General features: G+C 41.6%; 1 protein-coding gene across 1 annotated transcript in view; it reads right to left on the reverse strand.

The window, feature by feature from the left end:
• Positions 1 to 1,070: 1,070 nt before the first annotated feature.
• gcgrb (glucagon receptor b) overlaps positions 1,071 to 18,404 on the reverse strand; it is a 45,475-nt gene continuing 28,141 nt past the window's right edge. Inside the window, exons 2-14 of the mRNA XM_084374937.1 lie at positions 14,278 to 14,425; positions 14,077 to 14,173; positions 13,848 to 13,955; positions 12,318 to 12,406; positions 11,846 to 11,952; positions 11,276 to 11,429; positions 10,564 to 10,723; positions 8,994 to 9,054; positions 8,768 to 8,837; positions 6,357 to 6,445; positions 5,088 to 5,232; positions 4,404 to 4,445; positions 1,071 to 4,084 (exon numbers count right to left, since the gene is read on the reverse strand). Of these exons, the coding sequence (XP_084231063.1) occupies positions 3,662 to 4,084; positions 4,404 to 4,445; positions 5,088 to 5,232; positions 6,357 to 6,445; positions 8,768 to 8,837; positions 8,994 to 9,054; positions 10,564 to 10,723; positions 11,276 to 11,429; positions 11,846 to 11,952; positions 12,318 to 12,406; positions 13,848 to 13,955; positions 14,077 to 14,173; positions 14,278 to 14,331 (1,599 nt within the window). The 5' untranslated portion in view covers positions 14,332 to 14,425 and the 3' untranslated portion in view covers positions 1,071 to 3,661. The remainder of the gene's footprint in view (positions 4,085 to 4,403; positions 4,446 to 5,087; positions 5,233 to 6,356; positions 6,446 to 8,767; positions 8,838 to 8,993; positions 9,055 to 10,563; positions 10,724 to 11,275; positions 11,430 to 11,845; positions 11,953 to 12,317; positions 12,407 to 13,847; positions 13,956 to 14,076; positions 14,174 to 14,277; positions 14,426 to 18,404) is intronic.

Here is an 18,404-nt window from a genome sequence, read left to right on the forward strand (position 1 = left end):
CCTATGTATTTATACTGTAATGGAAAATAACACTGACCCACTTGTATTATGTTGTGAATAAATGTAGTGTAATGATTGTAATACAATTCCTCACATCTGCTCATGGGTCATTATAACATCTAAAAATATTTTGTATTTTTAATTTTTTGGTTATGTACAGAAGCCCTAAACGGTCATGGGTCGAAGATATAATTTCTTCCATTTTCCCGTGATAATGAGTTAAACTGTATTTGTTTTCTCATGATCACCAGTTACCAGTTCTCTGGGTTTTCTTGAGCAAACAAGATAAATTAATCCATTATCACAGAAAACAAAAGATTGTTCCCTCTTCTTCCTTAAAGCTAATGTCTATGAGATCATGGCAAGTGTGGCAACTGATTTAAGCTGAAAAAGTCAGATCAAGGAGTAACTCTTTATCAAGGGAATGGAGGAAATAATATGTTTGACCCATGACTGTTTAGGGCTTCCATAGTTATGTCCATGGTTGCTAACACTGTCACTTCATCATGTTACTGTCCTGTATTGATCTCTTATATTTACATCTTCAAAATTCTTATAAAATCAAATAATCTGTTATCACTCTTGAACATTTTTTTTAAATTTCCAAATGCTGATGGTTATTCCAGAAATATGCAATACATCCACATTTGAAGCTAACAAGAGACATTAAATTCTCATTTCTCTGATGCAGACAATATGTTATTCTGCCATCGCTGCCATCTTTACATATGAAAGTCAGGCTATCCCCCTGAGAGCCATTGGGAGCCAGTCTTATAATAATCTCTGCTGGCTTTATCCTAGCCATACAGAGAGCTGCCTCCAGTGGTTTATGTTCTCTGTTATATGTAAATATAAGAATGGGCAGGGGCGCGTTTTCCGAGAGATTTCCAGATCAATCACAGCACACACATACACACACTTTATTCAACATATGCGCATGACCAACCAGTGTGATAGTGAGTCCACTGATTGTCTCTGCAGTCAAACATGATGTGGAAAAACTGCACAAAGATATGCACTGAGTAATTTATTTGTCACATTTTTCAGCCAATGTTGAAAACATTGTCGTGGGAAATTTCCGCAGTGAGAGCCTCCAGAAAATGTCAGTTAAGTACAACATTTCAACTTTAAATGTCACTAATGTGTTGAAGGTGTGTGTCGGTGACGACTATCTCGAAACACTAATGTCTCTCTTATATGTTGAATTGACACAATATATGTAATGACACTTTCTTGCTGACAGAATTCAGTTTAATTGGATCCACAGAGACATGTGAGACACATCAATTTGGCTTTTTATATAAAACGTTTTGCGTTCTCTCATGACATTGTTTGCTTTGTGAGCCCCCTGACAATTGCAACATTTTAAATAAGAGGACAGGTACAATCATGTTCAGTGAAACAAGAGTCTTTTCTCAAGATAATTAGTCAGGTAACTTTTCATTTTTGAGTCACCCGGACTGCAAGCAAAAACATCGAACAACAGCACATCCCTCCAACCAGCCATCTTTGTCTTTATAATATTCACTTTCATCAATATTTACAGCTTCTAGTGCTCTCTCTTACACTTCAAACAGAATATTTTATTGTGCCATCCTTGCTCTAAAGGTTCATTAGGAATCCCTTTGTGAAGAATCCTCGCTGGCTCCAGTGTGACTGAAATTGATCACATTTGGAAAATACCACCAATTGAATCTCGTCCATCCTTGAACTGAATCTAAACGTTTCAAACACGCCAATTTTCTTAATCCTATGATGATGTAAGTGGTTCCGCATGGCACATCCTGCTTTCTGCAAGCACTGATCAGAAATGCGGAAGAAAATAACAAAAATGAAATCAGGTGCTTCCTACATTATTAATGTGGTGCTCTCGTCCATGAAGACAAATCAAAGTTTAAATTTAGGCCAGAGGTATACTTGTTTTCGAACCACACAGTCACGTAGACAACCGGCTGCGTCATGAACGCAGATGTACTTGCCTGTACACTACACGTGTTACTGGAGGATACCACTAGATGGCACACATCAGCTTGTTGTTCCATTGTTGTCCTTGCAGGAGCTGTTGTGTTGAGTGTCTCCTGACCAAGCCACCAGGAAGAGCGCCAGGCTATGAAGCCAGTTTACGTAGTGGTCAAACCGTGTAATTACATCGTCACGTGATGCACTGCGGCCCAAAACTACTTTTTCCCATAAGCTAACATTGTAAAGGAAGCATCTGTGAAATGTTGTATACATTTTTTTTGCATCACAACCCCCACAAAATGACTTGTTTCACTATCAGAATTTGAGCCATTTGGTCCAATAACATTTGGAAAGTCTAGAGGAGCCACACAATTAAATTATTTAATCTCAATTCAAGTTAGGGTTAGGGTTAGGAATGAATGAGGCTTTGCCTCCAACGCTGTGTCCAGATTTAATATAACATCTTTGCCCCGGACCTGTCACATCCTGCCAGCCATCATGGGGACAAAGCAAGTATATCTTCGGCCTATGTATCCTGTTTGTAGGAGCTGTGGAGATACTGTGTACTTCTAAAACCATATATACACTTAAATATTGTCTCACCCATATTCCTCCATTGTTCTTATAACATTCAGTCAAGAAAATCTGTTTAAAAAAGGCAAAGGATGGAGTTAGTATCCGCCAGTGGTTCTCAAACTTCATTAGACCACAAACCCCCACTTGATACGATTTTGTACCCAGGGTCCTTCATCTGGTAAGAAATTTCCTTTTAGATGTCTGTTTACAGAAAGTCACACATTCTGTTATTTTCTTATTTGAGGATGGAAAGTGAAAATAAATGATTTCCTTTAGCTGGTCAGCCCTTGGATCCCCCTTCAGGTCCCTGCACCCCACTTTGAGAAACCACTGGACTAGACAAAGAGGGCAGGAATGTGCATTAAAGAAGGATTTGGTGCCAGATTTACCCAATTGATGTGAAACTCATCACGGTATATCATATTTCTCTCGTTTGGCTTTGTTCATTTGAAACCAAGAATAACTTAAACACCACAGCACAGTCTTTCTGATCAAAGCAGCCAACCTCTGCAGCGGTCTCTGGTCAATCACTCAGTTCTGCCGTTGTCCTGATCTCCATGAGCCAGACGACAAGAGTCACGCATGCTGAAGTCCACTTTCAGTTCATAAACCCCGCCACCCCCCAGCAACAAAACCCAAAAAACGTACAAAATTTGACACTAAGAGGTTTTTTGTAAGAGTACCACAAATGAGCGTCCATTGCTGCAAACAGCGACACCACAAGCTTGACTCACAGTGGCAACAGCAGTACAGATGGAAAGATGTGAGTGGGGTCAGTGGTGAAATGGCAGTCCTCCAAATGTGCACACCCACACACTCACACACACACACACACACATGCACACACACACATATACATACATCACATTTAACACATTTAATCATTCCTGATGTCTGAAGTCAATAAGCGCTTTTTTGCTCAAGGTCCCAAAAATAATAAATATTCATTTGCACCTGGGCAGGTGACTGTATTTCCTGCAATGTTACACAGTGGTGATCTGTGTTGGTCACTTCCTCATTCTCTTCCCACCCATGCCGTCTTGTTGGTGCATGATAAACACTGACACAACGATAAGCACAATCAGTGAGAGTTTTCGTGATGAGAGCTCAGAGGAGGTTGTTCTCAGACATTAGTCTCCTCTCCTTCCAGAGGGTCTGTGCAACACTGCGCCTTCTCCTCCAGACACACGTCCTCTGTGGCGGTGCTAATGCGACTGGCGGTGACTCTGCGTGGCAGGAAAGAGAACTGCAGGGTGTGCCTGCTGTTGGCGGGCCGGCCTTTCCCCGTCCCGTTGCTGTAGGAGACGACCAGTCGGCGGTTCTCCTCGGGTGCGGCGGAGCACGAGGGTGCCCTGTCAGCTTTGTTGAGGCGAGGCGAGTCGCCGCTAGGGTCGCTGGTGTTGTTGTCTTGGAGATAGGGCAGGTTGCCAGTGGCTATGCTGCCGCTCTTGATGTGTGGCGTGTGGCTGTGGGTGTGGCGGTACTCCTCATCGATGTCCTTACCCAGCTTCCACCTCTTCCACTTTTTCAACATCTCGGACTGCACCTGAGGAATGATGGGATGGCAGATAGAGGAGAGACACATGAAGGTTTGTGATGAAGATTAAGTAAGACACTAAGCACTTCATCAGATGGACGTCTCTTGCCAAAGACTACATTTCAAGGTTTAGAGATTAGCAGATGGATAACGTTGTGTCCGTCCCACTTTGTAGACAAAAGAATCAAGTGGAACTAGAACAAAGATGGAGCTTTTAGAGATAGAAAAGGGCCGATAATGTATCTTCTCTATGAAGGGAGAGGAAGAAACTGCAGCAATGGCAGAGATTAAAATAAGGAGGTGCTCGACATGATTGCACATCTCTTACCTCTTTGTTGACAAAGCAGTACAGGATGGCAACCAGCAGGCCCTAAAACAGAACGTAGGGTTTTAACAGTTCAGTCATACTAGAAAAGACATTTTTAGTATTACTCAGTCTTTACTTTGTATTAAATTACACATCTCCAGACACTGAATCTTTCAATAATCAACAAATATCACGTATGGCTTCATGCTCCACAACTCCATTGTTGTCCCAAAAGTAAATTATTGAAAACATATGAAAGAGCCATTCCACTGCACTGGGGCTCATATGGCCAAAATGCAATGGACAGCTCAAAAGTGAATGTTTTTTTTTTTTAGAATAAACTACATGGACCATTTTGATTACATTAAAGATGCACTATGTAGTTTTGGAAAAGAAATTCAAATTCATAAATACGACATTTTAATTTTATTAAGTAAAGGCTATAAAAATACAAACTCAGTAATATTTATTTGATAATTTTCCATAACTGAATAATGCTCAGTGCTGTAAAAATGCCATAAATGTGGATTGAATATATCCAGTTTTATATGATCAGAGGTCTCTGAGAATAGAAATGCGTTTAATGATCTTGGATGCCTCAGAAAAGAGACATACAAGGAGAAAACACAGAGAAACACACTGATGTTCAAAGGATGGATGTGTGAAAAAGTGAAAGTTAAGTAACATGTGAGGTTTAGCTCCAACCTGGAAAGAGTTGAACAGCAGGTCACAGAAGAGGCGAATGAGGCGCAGCATGGAGCCTTTAGGGACCGACTCGTCGATGACGAAGGTGAAGAGGATGGCGTGAATCCCCAGCAGGGGGATGAGAGTCAGAGTCGACTTTGCTAATCTAGATCAGAGGAGAAAAGGGAAACAGGAAATGGTTGTAAAAAAAAAGATATCACAGGAAAACAGACAGGTCTGTGACCTCCATTGTCATCTGGTAGGATTCAATCGTCAACAGACTTTTTTGTCATTTTGGAACAAAACATAAAAGTGTACAAACATACAAAAGAAATACACCAATCAGCCATAACATTATAACCACCTGTCTAATATTGTGTAGGTCCACATTTTGCCACCAAAAAAGCTTTGACCCATCAAGGCATGGACTCCACAAGACCTCTGAAGGTGTGCTGTGGTATCCGGCACCAAGACGTTAGCAGCAGTTTCTTTAAGCCTGTAAGTTCGGAGGTGGCCTCCATGGATCGGACTGGTTTGTCCAGCACATCTCCCAGATGCTCGATTGGATTGAGATCTGGGAAATTTAGGGGCCAAGTCAACACCTTGAACTCGTTAGTGTTCTTCAAACCATTCCTGAACCATTTTTGCAGTGTGGCAGGGCACGTTATCCTGCTGAAATAGGATATTGTTTCCATGAAGGGGTGTACTTGGTCTGCAACATTGTTTAGGGAGGTGGAACTTGTCAAAGTAACCGCCGCATGAATGGCAGGGCCCGAGGTTTGGTAGCAGAATGTTGCCCAAAGCATCACACTGCCCCCGCTGGCTTGCCTTCTTCCCACTGTGCATCTTGGTGCCGTCTCTTCCTGCTGGTAAGTGACGAACACACACCCGGCCATCCACATGATGTAAAACAAAACGTGATTCATCAGAAGAGACAACCTTCTTTCAACATTCTGTGGTCAAATTCTGATGCTCACGTTGTGTTGTATTGTAGCTGCTTTCAGCGGTGGCGAGCGGTCAGCATGGTGCCAATGTAAAGAGATAATGTTATGGCTGACAGGTGTGTATTACACTTGATTATAGTCTTCAACAAAATAAAGTTCTGAAATGAAATGCAGGGTTGTAAGATGCTCATTTCTAAGATTTTAAAGCAGCTACAGTTTAATCAGAGTTTCTTTATTAGCATTAGACTGAGGGGCGTTCATGGTGATGAATGATTATCACGTCTTTCAGCTCATTGTCTCCAGACACATTTTATTTTTCTTTCAGAATAAGAAATACTTCTCTCACCTGAACTTGTAGTCAGTGTATCTCATCTGGTGAGCTCTGAGTTTAGACATCAGGATTTTGATAATTCGGATAAATATGAAGAAGTTTATCTGAAATAAGAAGACAATCAAAATAAAAGCAAAATAATAATAATCTGCAAAATATCTTCTTTAAGTTTGAGTTGACATCATTTCTAAAAAAAGACACAAAAATGTCTTGAGTCTTTCGGTGCTTTGAACTGGACACACACACAGACAAGCACACACTCACACACACATTATGATCTAGTGCAGAACCCTCTCCGATGACAGAGAACATTAATTATTACAGCACTCAAGTTATAAGCGCTCCAAGTTTGGTAACATGTGTATGTTGTCTTGAAAGATGTGTCAGTGTGAATGTGTGTGTTTGAGTGCACCCTTTTTTTTTATGTGTGAATGTGTGTGTGTTGAACTGCAGGGTGGTGTTGTTTGGATTGTTGGAGGATGACATATGACGTTACGTCTGTTACACAACCGTATGGCAACTATTTCTGCGATGACAATAAAGAGAATTTTTCCACGCAGACTGCACACACTGTGTGACCGACACAGCCCAGGAAATGTATGGGTTTGTGAATATTTTAGTGTGTGCACGTACGCTTTCGCATGAGGTCACAAAGGTTGCAACTGTTACTGTGTGCACTTGTGCTCATAAGTGTGTCCATCCATAATGTTGTTTGTCTCTATGGGAACAAGAGGCAGGAAACACACAAGGAATTCCATAACTTTATTTGTGTGTGTGTGTGTGTGCTCGTGTGCGTGTGTGAACGCCAGAGATGCGATAGCCGAGGGAATATTTATAAATTGTATAAATTGTCAGTTTCTTGAGGTCAAAATCTGATTCTGACTATTATGAAGCTGTTTCCAGTTTTATCCATGCAAGTGTTTTTATTCATTTTTGATTCATAAAAACTCCTTCAGGCACAGTTATCGACTCAAATGAAAAACAAAAGATACAGAAGACAATGTTTGCACCTGTTTACTCGCTCTGCTGTTTTCTTACAGACCTCCGGCCAATTAGCAAGAGATGTAGGAGGATTTTTTGTTTTCTTTTTAATTGAACTGGGACTTTTAATTGAGGGAACAGATTTGTACATTTGTATTTACACTTGACACCATGCATAGAGCTAAAACCTTCCAAGTAAACTTTAAGTGTTTCCCAGTATTGTGTACAGCAGCACAGTACAAACACCCTAAAACACTGTTACTATCTCAAATAACTTAACACATAAAATATGAAAATACCCCACAGAAATAAAAACAATAACACAACAAAGAGGATTATATAATTATGTAAGATGACAAAGTTGATAAAAATTTCTCCAACTTGAAATCGCTGTGGAGAAACAGTGTTTGGTTTAAGAGCCGAGCTGTGTGGAACGGGTCAAACCTTCCACTGTATGAGGAGCGGGGACTGTTCGCACACACTACTAGTTTGGTGCCTTTTGGGTTTTTTTAAACTGGCAACAGTACGTCAAGGCCTGCAATGATTAAATACAATTTAAGATTTTAAAAAATTGAGAAAAATGTATTTCAATTCAGATTTTTTAAAGTATATTCATCACCGCCAAGGAGGTTTTGTTCCCAGCCGTTGGTTGGTTGGTTGTTTGGTTGGTCAGCAGGATTACACAAAAACTACTGAATGGATTCCCACCTGGGCTTTCGGCCCAGAATAGACCGCAATAACTGTTGGATCCAGGAATTTTTTCTCACTTTCTTTAACATTGTGTTTTTAGCCATTTTTGTTATTTTCTCAGAGAATAATTCATGGATCTTGATGAAAAAAATCAGCGGGTATTTGGTGGCAATTGGAAGAACAATTTGATGCTGATCCAAATAAAAATGTGGATCTAATAGATTTAAATGTGTTTTATCTGATATTGAATCAGGCTTTGATCGAATTAAAGGGGACTGTTGGGCCTTGGATGAGGTATGCGCTCTACTGAGTGCTCTATTTTTCATTTCAGTCAATAACCTTGTTTATCCTTATCTTCCGTTTTTAACAACAACAATGACAACGATAATACATTGTATCCTGGAGGATCACACAACAAAACACCTCTGTTAGCCATAAATCATGTTGGACTAATACATACAGTCAGCATTATCTACATGCTATGTAAACGAGGTGAATACATTTTTTACTCCAACCCTTCTTCTAACAAGTGTCTGATCTGCATTTGAGCACATCTCTATTCACAGCAACATCTGCCAAGACACAGTTGGAAACATAGACACAGCTGCTGTGTGTGTGTGGGTGTGTGTGTGTGTGTGGTGTTGAAGCTCGATCACATGCCAGCACACTTGCATTTCCGTCATCACATTGTTCAATCGCAAACTGGCAGAAAGAGAATATGAATGTAAGAGACAAACAGACACAGACAGCCTTACCAGATAAGCAAACAGTATAGGAGAACGGATGATCCACCAATATCCCATGTTAATATTCCTCTCCCAGCACCTACAGGCACACACATTTTACACTATAACTTATCAGATCTTTTCACTCTCAGGAACAGTCATCACATATTTTAAAACAGTATAATATGAGTTTTAAAAGCTGTTACTGTACATCCACTACCTCTCATTTGATGTGACCATTAAAAGGCAGACTTACTCCTCGTTCTCATACAGATATTTCACTGTGATCCACGGCAACACAAATATGAGGGGCGCACCTGAGAATGACAGAGGTAAAATGTGAAAGTGAACTGGCCTTTGAGTAAAACTTTCTAAAGTCATTTTACCAGAACAGCGCTGACATTATATATGTCATGGATGCTCTCCTGGTCTGCTGATCATTCACTCCAAGGCTTCATTTTTAGTGCACACAGCAAATGTGAATTACAAATGACAGTTTGCGCCATATTCATTCTTTAATCCAGTTAATATCACATCACACCTACATGATTTTATTACCCACGGTACAGCATCAAACATTGTGGTCATTAGTTATGATCATGAGTTTAAAACCTCATCATCTCAAGACAGATATTTCTCTTCTCTCCTCGCACCCGATGAAGATTTGAAAGGTCTCTGAAAAATCTCAGCATAACTATTTCATGAAATTGCTGTCTCAGAATAGCGAGCTGAAAAAGTAATCACAGAGGCATCATTTATTCAAAATAATTAAGTTGTAACCTCAAGAAAAACAGGTCTGAAATGATAGAAATAAGCGGCTGTAGGCGTCTGAATGTTGCATGCATTATGTGACCTGAGGATTCATACGAAATTATTCATGAAAAACATTATTAGAATCATGAGAAGAGACTTTAGTTTATGTCTTAAAGCAACATTGTGTTACTTCCTTAACTTTAAAATAACAGCTTCAAAATCATGTTGATCGTACTGTCTTGTGACAGGGTGAATGGTGTCTCTGTCACTTGTTTCTGCACTATGTAACTTCAGTGAGAGGGGAGGAAGTTTTCAGTTTGTTTTTGTAGTTAGCACCTACAAACAGACCTGGGATTTGTATTTCGGACACTGATGTTACACTCAGAAACTGTGGGTGGCGCCAAACTGCACAAAATGCCAATATCTGCATAATGTTGCTTTAACGTTTGTGTAAGAAAATGTATTAGATACCCCTCAGTATTTACTTTAAAGGGGAACTACTGCATATATGTGAAGGAAATGTCCTTTCTGGTTCAAGAGGGAGAAAAATCTTATATTTCTGGCTCTACTGCGTAAATGTATTGTGTAACTTAAGAAAAAACTCAGTGTCGCCTGCACCATCCCTCACTTTCCCTGTGTCTGATCGCCCCTCAATTTATCTGTCCACTGTTTCTACTGTTTAAGGTAGATAACACACAATAAAGTGCCCCTACAGTGCCATTTCATTGGTGCCCCACCGCACACAGCTGGTGCCCTTTGTGTTTTTTCGCCCCTCCCCTCAAACATCCTGAGTCCGCCACTGCAAAGGGATCACTTTTCCCATTTGCGTGTCTTTCTGACTTGCAAAATGGCATTACAAAAGCCTGAATGGTCAGTTGCAATGATGGAGCAACATTTAATTACGTGAATGCAGGCTAATGACTATTGCCAGAATCCTGTTTACTCCCCTCAGCAAACTGACCAATATTTAGCCTGTCAACAAATACAGCCATACAACTTCTAGTGTTTCTGTAATGACCGGAGAATCTTTACTTTGTGTTTGTGAGTCACTGTGTAACAGCTGTGCTTCTTACCCCAGCCAATGGCCAGGTAAATGTAGAAGTACTTCCTCTCGCTGAACACGGTGATGACCAGCAAGCTGTGCAGGTAGATGCCCTCCACGAGCAGCCAATAGTTGTTGGCCATCACACTGTACTGCATCATCACCATGGCACCACGGCACCACGTCACAGCCTGACAGATGACAAAGAACGGGGGTGGTGAGGATACAAACAATAAGCCAAGGTTACCTGGTTACTTCTCTGAAGTTACAAAACAAGTCGAAAATGTTGCTTTAAATCAGAACTCTGCTCAGGTCATGGCTGCCCTCTGCTTCAGCTCAGTCGAATAACCTCTGACTCACACCTCAGCACAGTACAATGCTCTAATTGACTCACAACTGCAGTGCAGAGGTCAAGGATTGGTGCCCTGCACAACTCACATCTCTCTTTTTGTTCACTCTCCTTCACGTCAATTAAAGTTACAATATAAGCCTAAATACAATCCCAATGCCTCTTGTGCTTTGGCACAAAAGCAACGAATCACATTTACAGTACATCTGATTGTTTATTGCAATAGATGTGATTGATTGATAATTGCTTATCGATTTTACTTAATGTTCTCTTAAAAATGCTCTCGCTGATGGTCTGGTTTGCCTATGTAGGTCATATAGAGGCATAAATTGAGGCTGTTTTATAACCAGTAAAAAGTTCCTCGTTCATTCAGCCACAGTGTGTTTGCTCTGACCGGTATGTTGACCCAGGCTTGCTGGGTGTCACCGCTGCTCCTGGGGTCCAGCGTGAGGGTCAGCAGGGCGTCTTTAACAAGGATGGACACGGCTCTCAGGATGAAGGAGGCAAACAGGTTCATGTGGATGTTGTTCCTCATGCAGTGGAGCCTCCTGGTGCAGAGGTGACAGTGTGTGAGAGCTTTTGACTTTTACATGTTGTGTTAACTACTCTGACTAAAAGGTACGTTTTATCCTATATTCTCCATTTGTGAAATGTAGTGTCATAAATCCTTTTTTACATGATGTACAGTATATGCTTTTAGAAATGTAAAAGCACTGAGATGACTGTAGATGCATACTGTAGACAAAAGGATGTGCAGCTAGTAAAGCGGATATATGTCACACTATATTGTGCAAGTGAAGAATTTGTTTTCTACTTTTTTTTTACTTTCCCTTATTTTTTATTGCATCCTGACTTAGTCCCCTCCGTCCCTTTTCTCATTCTTCCCGCCTTCCGTTACTTTCCACCTCCCCACCTGTTTCTTCCTCCTCCTCTTTCCCCTCTTTCCTCCCCGTACGTGTTGTACCTGAAGGTGATGAGGATTCCCAGGGCCAGTAGCAGAGCTCCGAGGGAGAGCGAGTAGCCCACGGTATACATGATCCGTAACTGACTGAGGATGCGACCGTAATGCTGCTGCAGAACCAACAGACAGACAGAGTCAGTTACCTCCATGCACTGCCTTCATACACTCCCCCACACTCACACACACAGTTGATTAAATCTGGCACAAAAGATGTAAAAAGGGTCCTCAAGACTATCTGAACAGATGGGACAGTTCTCACACGCTCACTGATTTCAGATCGTGAAGTTAAAGTGTCAAGTCAGTGACAGTCACAATACCATCTGCCACTGCAAGCAGCTTTAAACATGCTAACAGTTATTTCACAAGGCAGGCCTGACACTCTCACACACACAAACACACACGCACACACACACATACACATTTGTCTTTATATACAGACATGCAAACACAAACTCACTGTACTGTATACACACACCTCACCGGGGTCGTCCTCACATTCGCTCGTATTCTTTCGCGCCCACTGACCATCTTCACTGCAGACTCTGTAGACCAGACCCTGCTGAACTGTGCACACAGGGACACAAATCCTGAGATTTTATATTAGGATGGCATTTAAACTGTCCAACAACAACTTCTTTATCTCTAATAAAACATTTTGGTGACATTATTTCATCTGAAGCAAACAGAAATGAATGTTGAAAAAATCAGCGTCAAAAGAGAATGGGGAAGAATTTCTTGATTACTTAAACCGATGAGCCCTGGAACGCACTGGTGCACTCTCAAAATCATCCACCCGCCCCTCATACTGCATTTCATTTTGTTTTTAAAGACATTTGGTCCAGGTATTTAAGCCATTACAGCTGCTCTCTGTCTACCAGCATTGTCCTCTAAATTTTAAACATGCCACTCTCCGGATCCCGCTGATTTAAGTAATTTTAGATCTGATCATTTCTATGGAAAACTTCAACTGTATTGAACAACAATCACATTTTGGAAAAAGTCCCACTCTCTCCACAGCAAACCACTAAACTGCCTTCAAATTATTTAAGTGATCTAATTCTACATCGCGAAATCAAATTATTATGACGTCTCAGTGCATTTAACCTCTGACCTTTTGGATATCAAATGACATAACGTCCTCATTTTATCTTATTAGATGTGGTGGAAATTTTTATTTAGAAGTGAACGAATAATAGATGATTCACACAAGGTTGTAATACAAACTCCAAAGATTTTCACTTTACAATACAAATCAGAAGAAAAGCAGACACGGAGGAGGTGGTTTAGGACTTTCTAGAGAGAGAGAGAGAGATAACCAGGCTGCCAGTCAACAGGAGACAGTGGAAACAAGCTCACTTTCACACCAATTCAGAGCCTTCAGTTCACCTGGACGGCTGTGGAGAAACTCCACAGGACAGGTGGCTGCTCCCAGAGACACACTGTGAGGTGTTAATATCAGTCTCAGATTGAGAGTGGAGTGATAGCTGACTAATATTTGGCCTTCACAGCCAGTTAAAGCCACATCTACTCTTTGAAACCAATTGTACACTCTAATCGTGTACAGTCATCCAACAGACTGCTGCTTTCTTTCATCCCACTGAGTGACAAGGACATTTCAAAAAGCCATTTGATCCATTTTTGATCAGTTTAAACGGGCACTATGTGATTTCGGAGAAGAAATTTAAACTCAGAATTTTACTAATTATAATATTAATGAGGTATAAATAATATAAATAAATAATAAATAAATGAAATTCTCAAGGGAAATATGAAGAAATAATAACAAAGTAAAACAGTATGACCTTTAAGGTCAGTTTGTTTATTCAGTCATAAAAACAAAGAGAGTTTCTTTATTTAGTTTGTTTAGGCATTTTTAAAAAAACAGTCATTGAAGATCTTTCCCCTCTGATTAAAATGCATGCCCCAAAACTACATACTGCACCTTTAAACAGATGTTTAGATCACACACCCCACATATACTGTGCACACACACTCACACACAGACCTTTACGGTACCATGGCAGGAACCATGGGCAGGAGACATTGACAGTAGTTCCTGGGAGTCCATCAGGCCAGCAGGCGTAGAGGTCAAAGGTCCTGTTACACACCAGCCCTGCAGCGGAGAGCAGCGCTGTGAGATCTGTGCACTCGGCTCAGAGTAGGTCAGGCTCACTTCATTCTCCTGCATGCATCTCGTTGTGACGTGAGCTCATGCTGGGAGGAGGGGGGCTCACCTGTGGCGGGGGGCGTGGCGTTGAGGTAGTCCAGGCACTGGGTTCTGTAGCTGCTCCACTGCTCCTTCACAAGCTCCAGGGAGTTAGTAGAGGAGACCTGTAGGGGGAGGGAAACTTCAGGTGTGGTAAATCAAAGACACACCTCAGTGTGTGTGTGTGTGTGCGTGTGTGTGAAAAAGAGAGAGAGGTTGTGAGTCGTACCTTTGTGCAGCTGCAGAGCATAAGCAAGGCCAAGAGGAGACACACCTGGGACATCCCACTGATGCTGGGAGGATGGGGGTCGGTTGGGACCAGAACACAGAGGAGACCCGACACATGAGGCGGTCTCAGCCCTATCTCACCGTGTGGCCTACAGACATGATGAGGAGAAGCTTGTTAGCAGGGAGAATGTGTGTTTGTGTGTGTTTGCGTGTGTGTGTGTGTGTTGGGGGTTGTTTGAACTGGAACTGAAAGAGAGATGGAGTGAAATAATGAGGATATCAGGAATCAATGAACAGCAAAGACAAGCAACACCGACCGCCTCACTGACACTCTCACAACACACGCTAGAATTTGACCACACACGCTTTTCACTCGCATTGAAAATACAACATTTAGAAAAGCAAACTGATAAAGAAAGCATGATTCTTTTGTTCCTTCAAAGCCTTTTTTTGTGAAATTGCTGCACGAAAGCATCAATCATGGGAGCTCAACAGATGATTGGATAATGGGATTGGACAGCAGTGGGAAGTGGGTCAGAGGAGAGGACGGTGCCTTCGGGGCGCACGCACCACACTTACCCTCACATCTAGAATACCTTATTTAGAGGCTGTTACAGTGAACAGCTAGAAGTGAGTGTGTGTTGATTTTCACGGCAGATGCATTTCCTGCGGCATCAGTTGACCCATCTTTGCCCACGAAGTTGGAGAACAAAACGAAATCTGAAACGTTTCTGCAAAAAACACCTTGACGATGGCAACATTTTTGGCTAAAACGTTTCAAATTCCATTCTGTTCCAGTCTGCTTCTCATGATGAGGCTGTGCGTGTGCGTGCGTGTGTGTGTGTGTGTGTGCATGTGTGTGTGTGTGTCTTTGTGTTCATCGTACTGAACCGCTGTACCTGACAGAGCTCCAGACTTCCACAGCCTTTCATGTCATCACAGAAAGGAGATTAGCACCTTAATTTTCAAAGGACCACATCGCAAATGAAGAAGAACGTGTTGCCTTTTATTTTGTGGTGTTACAGTGACAACATTACTCTTTAAGACCACATGAAGCTCTTATCGGCTGAGCAGGAAAGTCGAAAGAAACAAACTCCCACACCCAAATCACAAAGAAATGAAAAAAAATGCAGTTCCTCGAATGGTAACTTGAGGCTGGCTCCGAAAGCGAGTCCACGTGTTAAGACCCCATGTCCAAATGTTTTTGGTCTCTTTACCTTATTTCCCCCTGCATGACAACTGTACGGGGATTGAATTTTCATATAACTCACTCGATTAAATTATATAAAGACTTATATCGGACAAATAATGTGGCTTGATGTGCAGTAACTGGACTGTCAGACCAGAGTCGGGGGAAAGACACAGTCACCCTGCTAGTGTTAACCAGCTGGAGCTGTTGGGCTCTGGAGGACACAGCTGTGGACAGAGCCCAGCACTTCTGGAAAAGCACACACCAGGAGTTGAGGAGAGTAAAGAGTTTTTTTGTTTGTTGTCTTTTGGAATTAAAAATTTGATTTTATCTGCTCTGACACTTCTCAAGCTAACTGCAGCAACAAGCCGGAGAGCTGCAGAGTGTATTAAAATCAAATCAGTGTGCCACACTGTTGCACTCCTTATGAAGAGCCTCTACTCTAGCGTATCACGTGTCAATCCCCTATCAGTGACCTGCAGTTGATACACACTAAAGCACCAAATGTATATTGATCCACAGCTGAAAATAGTCCCGATAATAAATGCACTATTTACTCCTTCATAATGTTTGCCAACGCCTACAGTTCCCAGCTGTTTCAGCAGATTATGGAGCCTTTCTAAAAGTGAAACTAAACAACTTGCCTTTTTTAGAAGTGATCTTCTAATTTGATGTTGACAATAACAAAAATATAGAATATCAGCAGTGTCTTCCCGTAAGGTATTCTCATGAAAAGTGATAAAATAGAGCCGCTATCACAAGAATCTATCTATGCTTCCTCTTCTGGGTTTTATGTTTTTCAGGCAACCCATTAATAACTACAACATGCAGCCTTCTGAATAAAATGATCCATTTTAAGTCTGATCATTTTTCACCCACCATGTATCTTTGGGTTGAATGAGATCTTTGTAATCTCCAGTTTATGTAATTTCATCTCCTAACCCCCCCTCGTATCATCACATATAGACGTTTGCTTGATTCTCATCGGTAGCCGGGCATACGAGAGCATGTGAGCATTTGTGTGTGTGCGCGCTCGTGTGCCACTGGGCTGCTAGCGTCTGTGTGTCTGTTTTTAGTTAACCACAAGACTGAGCAGAGGGCAGCGCATAATCAAAGGGCTGTCTCAAACTGATAGCTTTATCGACCTCATAGGCCGGTTTTATATTACAGACACACAGACACACACACACACACACACACACACACACACACACACACACACACACACACACACACACCAGTATGCAGTGGAATGAGGATATCCTAATGCCCATTCCAGCCTCTGTAAATCTCCAGGGGCTGGAATGCACCACAGGTTTATAAGGCGCAGCATAATTAAATCCTCTTCCGAGTGTTTTGCAGTGGCTGCTTGTTGCTGCCCCTTGGTGAAATTTATCACTGTGTTTGGATGTAATCTTTGTCATCTTTTCCGTGAGGGAAAACAATCTGCCTTGCCTCGAGCATTTTGTCTTTGTTTGTTTTTTTCCAGGATGGTTTGCCATGTGAAAGTTATCAAGAACAATCTCTAATGTGGTGACATGTACATTTAGTTTCCAGAGATTTTTATGCTCTGGTCTGAATAATTTTTCAAATGCTTTCATAACAACTGTATAATCACTGGGTGCTCTCTGCAGAGCGTTGCATCTGTGCTTCATTAGCTATTAAATCCATTCCACTGGCTTATTGAGGGAATGCCCAGATGAATACAACTTTATACCATGTTTTCATTGCTACCTTGCACCGACTGTGCCGACGCCAGGCAGCTGAGTTAAGGTGTGTCAGGCACTGTCATCACAAAAATGACATCGAACGAAGACAGTATAGCAGGTAGGAGGAGAGAAACATAACAGAGAGAGGAAAGGGAGATGGCAAATGAGACTAAAAGAGACGTATCTAAATTGTTATTGCACTGCTACTATTACATTAGCTGATACAACCGGGCGCTTAACACTTTGGTGTAAGGTTGTTATATTTATGAAATCCAAAAAGTCAGTGTTGGTGATTAACTGTTTCACATTCATTTACACATTTCATTAGATTGTATGGCTCTATGTGTTGAATTTGAAGTTCTTTTCTATTTAAAATGTTAGCTAATATGCATTTTTAGCCATTGGATGAAATTGTGAAATGTAGGCCTACCACTAATGTCTCCCTGTCAAGTATCAAACCACCCAGCACCAGAATACATGAAATTACATCAACTCCATTCAAAAATGTTCGAGAGGAGAAAACAACCAAACCTTGTCCCACCCACATTTTAAATGTTTCCTACGCCCACGACTCTATGACACCCCTAAAAGGTCATTGGTTTCCAGTAAGGCTGTTGTTTTATTTATTCCATATTTTGTTCATTCACTCCGAGAGAAACTTTTCTATGAACTTCTGCTGTTATGGAGCCAATGCTCGCATCCAACCCTTCTGGCCTTATTTTACATGACGATTCAGTGCAAACGGCTCAGCGTCCCTCGTCGATAATCATATGATGAACAGTCGTATGATGCCGTGCGTGTTTGTGCATGATATTAAGTAACAAGACGAAGCGAGGGATGGAAAGCGAGACGATATCTGCGCGGCCATGCCCGCTGATTCGCACTACCAGCACAATGAGCCCGTGTGAGTCACGATGTCTCCTTTGGGATATTCCTGAATAATGTGCTGTTCATGTAAATGAAAGCACACAAAGTACACGTTCCTCTCTCTTCGTGTGTGTGTATGTGAGTGTGTGGTCACTGCAACAGCTACATCTCCCCAGGGATATTTGCTTCAACAGACTGAGGTTAAGCCATTATTTGCATTGTTCATTTGCCTCTTCCTCGCTTGCACACACTCACACTGCCGTTTCCCTTCTTTCTCGAGGCGATAAAGAGGTGGAAGTGAATAAGATCATGACTGACTGTGTTTCGTACTAATTATCAACAGATGAGGCCACTGCAGCCTCC

Source organism: Pagrus pagrus (genome assembly GCF_965226575.1).
Source record: "Pagrus pagrus genome assembly, chromosome: 2".
Classification (NCBI taxonomy): Eukaryota; Metazoa; Chordata; class Actinopteri; order Spariformes; family Sparidae; genus Pagrus; species Pagrus pagrus.